The sequence below is a fragment of the Penaeus monodon genome, chromosome 18, assembly GCF_015228065.2.
Source record: "Penaeus monodon isolate SGIC_2016 chromosome 18, NSTDA_Pmon_1, whole genome shotgun sequence".
In the NCBI taxonomy this organism is placed as follows: domain Eukaryota; kingdom Metazoa; phylum Arthropoda; class Malacostraca; order Decapoda; family Penaeidae; genus Penaeus; species Penaeus monodon.
The window spans coordinates 41278696-41286195 of NC_051403.1; the positions used below are offsets into that span (position 1 = coordinate 41278696).

Here is a 7500-nt window from a genome sequence, read left to right on the forward strand (position 1 = left end):
TCCCTCTCTCTCTCTCTCTTCCTCTTCTCTCTCTCTCCCTCTCTCTCTCTCTCTCCTCTCTTCTCTCTCTCTTTCTTCTCTCTCTCTCTCAATCACCACACACCACACACCACACACCCACACACCACACACACCACACACACACACACCACACACATCCACCCTTCCTCTCTCTCTCTCTTCTCTCTTCCCCTTCCTCTCTCTCCTCTTCTCTCTCTCTCTCTCCTCTCTCGTCTCTCTCTCTCTCTTCCTCTCCTCTCCTCCTCTCTCTCTTTCTCTCTACTCTCTCTCTCTCTCTCTCCTCTCTTCTTCTTCTTCTCTCCTCTTCCTCTCTCTCCTCTCTCTCTCTCTCTCTCTCTCTCTCTCTCTTCTCTCTCTCTCTCCCCTCTCTCTCCTCTCTCCTCCTCTCTCCCTCCTCTCCTTCTTCTCTCTCTCCTCTCCTCTCTCTCCTCTCTCTCTCTCTCCTCTCTCTCCTCTCTCTCTCTCTCTCTCTCTCTCTCTCTCTCTCTCTCTCTCTCTCTCTCTCTCTCTCTCTCTCTCTCTCTCTCTCTCTCTCTCTCTCTCCTCTCCTCTCTCTCTCTAGCTCTAGCTCTCGCTCTCGCTCTAGCTCTAGCTCTAGCTCTCACTCTCATATATCCAGATTCATATGTGCACATGCATATATTGATCAATTATCTCTTAGATATTGAACAAAATCTCATATATCTCAATCTCAAATCACTTATTGGATAGGAATTTTGTCATTTATTATAATTTTTAGATTTTAGTATTTAATATTTATGAATAGCCTTCTTCACAAACAGGTCGTTAAAATAGATGACGAAATTAGGGAACGTGAAGACCTCCGAAAGCAGGCACGCAGTGTACTTAATGGCAACATATCTGGTATTGATCTAGAGAAGTTTATAAAGCACTTAAAGGCCCTGGCAGAGAATTATCCAGTGGTGCATGACTCGAGTGATGCCAAGGTTGGGTTGTATGTGTAAGTATTGCTTTGGTTCTGAAGCTTCTTTCAGTGGACTGCCCATATTTTTGGGTTTGAATATTGAGATAGGGATGCTTTTGAATATCCATTCATCATAAGAATTGCCCACCACAGAAAATCCTGCAACATTTTTGAATTATGGTAATGAGGTTGTAACCCTACCCCTTTACTCAGTTGCTCGCTATATTTTAACATATCTGGTGTGCTTTTTCATGAATACTGACAGAACTAGGTTATAAAAAATTGATAACAACTTTAGTGGATGATTTCTCAAAAAAAAGCTTTCTTTTCTTTTTTCTTTTCTCTCTCTCTTCTCTCCTCTCTTCTCGTTTTTAACACTGGATCATGCAATTCTATAATATTCTGTCTGACCTCCCCAGGACCAACATTAAAATGAGCAAAGAGCTATATATCAGATTTTACATTTCCAGTGATAAATTTTTAGCTTTTTTTGTGTGTATGTATGACCCTAACGCATGCCTATTGGTTGTTCTGTTTGATGCAATGATTCAAAAACTACTAATCATAGGTGGTGATGTAAGTGTTAGCCTCATTTTATTTATTGTGTTGCTACCAGGATTACTTGAGAAGTATATGAAACATGTTGACAGATTGGTTACATCCCAGAGAGAAGTTGGTTTGATTTATTTGTGATCCATGGGTAAATGAAGTGGGGATCCAAGGTAGGTGAGTAGATGATGGGTTAGATTTGTAGCATAGAGTGAATATTTGAGGGACATGAGTATATTTTAGTGAGGGTATGAGGGTGACATCAGAGTAGATATGTGGGAAAGTGTGGGAAGTAAACAGAAGAATCACAAGAAAAGTTACTGATGGATCTTACTCACACGTTTACAAGCAAAGATCAGTTGATTTGAATTTGATGGCAATCCAGAGGTAGATAAGTAGGTAATGGGTTAGATTAAGTGCAGAATTGTGGTAAAGAGTGGTGCATGAGTTCAAGGATTAAGTAAAAAAAAATTGAGGTTGAATTGCCAATACACTGGGGTCTAGTTTAAAAGAACTTGATAAGAAATTGTGATTGTGGATAGATGGGTTTATGGCATGTAGATTTATGGTAAAGAGTGAATGGTTAGGGTATATTAAAGCTGATAAGGGTGGACTCTGAATTTATGTTAGGGTATTTGATGACAGATTGTGATTCTTGTAGTAAGGAGTAATGAAATAAATAAAGCTCTAGGGTAGACCAAAGTCTATATCAGATACATCAATTTTCCATGAAACCATACTCATAAATAACTGGGAGCATTCATGTCATTTCAAACAAGTAAAATACATTCACAGTTGCCATATTATGCTCTTTAAAGTTTTCGAGATTGCCAATGAGTGACAGAATGAAGAGTTGATGTAAATACTGTGGCACATACTATATCATGATACAAAGCACTCCTCCAACATGTTACATTTTATTCCGTTCACAGAGCTTCAATATAAAACCTTTTTTACTACAATGGCAGACCATATAAAGAAAAGCAAGGAAATTAACAAAGGTTGTTTAAGAGATGAATTGTAATTAGCCTCTAAAGACCAATTTGCTTGACATGGCTCTACACATAAAGTGCTTTTTTGTTGTTGTTGTTTTTGTAATCAGTGAGATATTTGGAATGTCTACTAATATATTTAGGTCTTTTTAGCTGTTTCCTTTCATCCACACCTAGTTTATTATCCCATAGCTACATTCCCACCTTTAGTCTCCCCCCCCCCCCCAGCCAGTCGTAATCTCATGTTTTCCTTCCTCTTTATTCTTGAGCATTGAACATATTGACTGGTAATTCAGGTACTTATGTTATATTTCAGCCAGCCAAATCCCCAGTCTTTTCCACCCTCAAATTCCCCCTTCCACATACCATGCTATCATGTGTCAAGCAGTTGCTTCCTGGTATGTCATTTTGTTTTTACGGTTTGTACATCTAGGTATTTATAAATGTGTCAAAATGCACATTTTATTGTTTTATATGATAGTAGCATTTTGAAGATACTGTGCAAGAAGACACCCACCAAAAATAGTTGTTAAGATTTGAGACAGATAACTGGATATTCCTGCTAAAACATTTGACACAATATTGTCATAATTGTATGCAAATACACTTAGCCTGGCAGGTTTTTCCCCCTTGCATTAACCACTTAGATCACATTTTTGTATCTCAAGAAATAGGAACTGAGAATTATTCAAATCTACTTTTGTTACCTCAACCATTACCCACATCTTTGGTCACACAAAAGGTTGATCAAAAGCTTGTCATGAGTGTTAGAGGGAACTGACGCCTTTTTAAGGCAGACTTTTATTTGTTGTATGAGAACTAGCTTGAGTAAATAGGTAATAACAGTGGAGATAGTATGACCTGAGTTGCACATTCTTTTAGTTGGGTCATGTAGGCCAGTTTGTACTGCTTAATCAGGATTTTATGTGGAGTGGTAGTGGTTCTAATACTGGTCAGGGAGGGGTGTTACAAAATGTCTTATTATTGCTGATATTATTATTTTTAATTTTTACTTTCATCAGTATTGGTGTTATGATCATATTTACAACAATCATGGTCATAATTTTTGTAAATATTGTTTGTTTGCCTTTTTTCTTTGTTATTCATCATAACATTATCATTATTACTATTGATATTTGTTCTTTTTTCTACTCTTTGCACATTTAGTAAACTTTATCACCTACATCCCACAGGTGGGAGGTGGTCAATGAACTGGAGGAGATTGTACAGGAGATCATTCCAAACTGCATAAGAGTTATTGACACCCATGATAGGTTTTCCCTGATCTCCAAGCATGATGAGCAAATACAGGGAGAGGCAGAGGGAGAGGGCGATGGAGGTTGGTAGGGGGCATTTTTGAGCCTGTGTCTTTGGTGCTGTAATTTGTTTTCTTCTCTTGTACCTTCTCTGTACTAAATTACCACTGTGCATGTGTGTGTGGATGTGCATGTGCATGAGAGTGAGTTAGTAAGACAGCGAGAGAATTTGTTTGTGTATTTACTTAATTTGTTCTTCATCTTATTCTTCCCCTTTATTCTCCAGCCTTTATATTTTCCTCTCCTGCTTCCTTTTTTTTTCTTTGTCATCATTTTCTATGTCCTATGTAATAGAAATTAGCTATTATTTCTTTCTCTCATATGAATACATTTTTACATTATTATCAAGACATACAAGTTTGTAGTTTTTAAGTAGAATTATCTTCTTTTACTTATTTTCCAGTTTAACCTAATTGGCACAGATGGCAAAAATACATGCCATGCCCACTGTATTATAATTTTTTTATTGTCTTTACACATGGATGGGCTCTACAAATGCTGTCACCAAAGAGTCAGTTATTAGTTCTATCTATCTCATCTGTTCATGCTTTTCCTTGATTTTTGGTAATTTTCATTTATATTATTTCATCATCTTTAATGTTACCAAGATTTTTAATAACATTTTAATATTCATAACATCAGTAAAATTATAACAATATAAGTGGTCACAAGGGCCTACTGGTGGCAGAGCACATGTGGAGCCATCTGTATGTAACAAAATTAATAAAAAATCTACAGGGAACAGTACATAAATCCATAGCAATTGGGTTAATGTGTAAAGTTATTCAGCAGTTTTGTCTCAAGTGCATTCTCTGAAGTTGCTTCACTAAAATTAACTAAACTTATGAATAACAAACCTAGATTTAGTCCATCATATATCTCTTGAATTGTGATAATGCTATACATTTGATAGCTATCTAGTGAGCATCAAAGAATTTCAATGATATTGCATATTAATTTTTACTTACTTTTGAAAATATGAAAATTAGTACTCAGTATTTGTATAGAAAATCTTTATGATATAATAAGTCACACTTTTTCAGACATATCTAAAGAGATAGAGAGTTCATTTCATGATCTCCAGCCAGTAAAAGTCCATCCTGAAAATGATGGTGATAAAGATGATTCTGCCAGCAAAACTGAACCCACAAAAGCAATTGCAGCAATTAGTGGTACCTTGGAATCAACTCCAAGTAGCCATGAGCCCATCAATAATCCTGCAGTCCGTGACTTCAATTACAACTTTACAGATATTCCTGCCAATGGTGATGATGTGTGTAAAGTTTCAAAAGTAAGAATACACATAATTACTTGTATTTAAGTTGTGCTTTGTGTCTACACATCTTTTTCAGCTTCTGTTTGTTATATGTTTTTTTTTATATCAGTTTTTTCTGTTTCTTCCTTTTCATAACCTCATTAGGTGAGGAGTAGGTGTTCCAAACTAAGTGTTTATATTCTGTTTGTATTTATAATTAGCCCCATGCTTCCAGGAAACTATAATGTTCACTTTAGTCTTCTTTTATGAAATGTCTTTACATATAGATCACTCCACAAATGCTCAGTCCTCATGACCTCACCTGATTTCCCCTTTCCGTAAGGTTTTGGAAAAAATGTTTTGTTTACTTGTGCTGTCAGTATTGATGCAGTTAGTTATGTTATTGGTATTGGTATTATAATGTCATTAACATTATTAATAACATTATAAAGTATTTTTTCCCCCCAAAATCAAGGAACAGGGTAAACAAGTAAGGTAGGTAGTACTAGTATTTGATGTCTTTGTGACCAGGTACTTATGGAGTCATCTATGTGCAAAGACAGTTAATAAACTAAACTCACAGTGGGCATGACATGTTCATGCATGTCATCCCCAGCAGCAGGTTAAGTAAATTTTTGATAAATGATTCACAGTGACACTAATTTGTTATCTTAACAGATTTCTCATCCTGATATTCACAAGGACTGGAAAAGTCATGGAGCAAGGCCTAAGGTGTGGTCCTTGAGGAGTTTGCAGAAAAGTGTCTCCATATCAAGCTTACACTCACAACCATCAGGTGTTACAACTTCAGTTCAGCCATCAAAAAATGCTACATGTATGATTTTATGAATATGTATTTGAAAGTAGATTTCCATGCTTGATTAAGTGCCATAGTAGTGAGATGTTTGACCACACTTGGGAATTCTTAGGAATCAGCTAACTTCTATACAGTAAGTATATGATAATACAAATCTGAGTGATGAGAACAAGGCATTCAGTCAAGAAGTTATTTTCCTTTTCCTGATTTAGCATCTCTGTCTATAGAAATTCCTATTCTGTTTTTTATTTATGCGTAAGTTTTTTCCCCAGTATTCTGTAATTTGATTTTTCTGTCTCTGTTTTAGTTCATCCTTGTCATTGCTTCTGCTTCTATATCCTTTCTCTTGTCATTGCTTCTGCTTCTATATCCTTTCTCCTTCTTGCTATAAGTTATTTTCAAAAGATATTTGGTTATATAGAATCTGTAATATTTTATTCAGTAATGCAGGTAAGCTGGAATCAGACAGTTGAATATCACTCATTTACACCTAATTTCCAAATGTAAGATTTCTTTCTTCACATCAGATGTCTTATTTGAGTTGTTGTCATAGATTATTATGATTACTATTACTAGTCAGTTAAAAATTATTGAATTATTGATACCACCATTAGTATGGATTGTTTTGAAAGTATTGGTAGTAATGCTAAATTTAGTATGGCAGTAGTAATTGTAGTACTGCAAGTTTATTTTAAAATCAATCTATGCATCAATTTTCAAAGTAATGAATATGTCTTGTATTCTTGATTTCACATAAACAGTCTTTACTTTTGACTTGTGAACTTGAAATTTCAAAACTAAATGAATAAGAGAAGGAAAAGGCTATACACAGATATATTTTAGGGGGATTTTAGCATAACTGCAGAATACAAATCTAGTTGTTTTTCTTTCTTTCTTTCTTTCTTTCTGTAATATAGGCACACCCAACTCTCTATTGCTGTGCCTGTTATATACACACCTGTGCATTATAATAAAAATTCATGATACTCGTGCCACTGTATGTGTGATCAAGCCAGCTCTAAGTTATTCACACTAAACTGTTCACCTGTTTGGCCCTAGCTATGGTCACTGAAGAAGAATAAACCCCACAATAGTAAGCTTAAAACCTTTATTAACTATTTTTTATTCTGCAGCCAATGGCATAGATTGTGAGGTTAAATTTATGTTTCCTGCACTTCTATGTTTTCCCCCAAGAAGCTGACTCCACATACAGCTTGGTGCCTGGTTTGGTATGTTCCTGTAATTAGGGGGTTAATGGGAATAATTGGAACTGGTTCTTGGACAGATGATGTACACGCACATAATCATAAAGGAAAATATGAACACTGCATCAGGCAGTTTCACATTATCCAACCGTTATGTGGGTCGAAGGCAATTTTGTACATTTTTTAGGTGTAAAGGTTGCAGATATTAGTTGAACCTTTAGCTCATGCCTGATGCATATACAAGTATGTTAGAACTTCTGTCCTTTGTCAAACAAGATCATCCATGAAGGTATGATAGTCAAAACCCTCAAACTGTGACTATATTTCTAGTTTCTCAGCAGTTGTCCTTTCTTTCTTCCTTTCTCACTTTCTTTTTTATCTCTTCAAGGTTTAACAGCAAAATCAATGATTGTTGGGGTT

At 35.7% G+C, this 7500-nt stretch overlaps 1 protein-coding gene across 1 annotated transcript in view; it reads left to right on the forward strand.

Annotated features, from left to right (window-relative positions):
* Positions 1-7500, forward strand: part of LOC119584783 (tudor domain-containing protein 1-like) — a 40945-nt gene that overhangs the window by 11326 nt on the left and 22119 nt on the right. Inside the window, exons 5-8 of the mRNA XM_037933431.1 lie at positions 804-982; positions 3681-3826; positions 4847-5094; positions 5761-5893. Of these exons, the coding sequence (XP_037789359.1) occupies positions 804-982; positions 3681-3826; positions 4847-5094; positions 5761-5893 (706 nt within the window). The remainder of the gene's footprint in view (positions 1-803; positions 983-3680; positions 3827-4846; positions 5095-5760; positions 5894-7500) is intronic.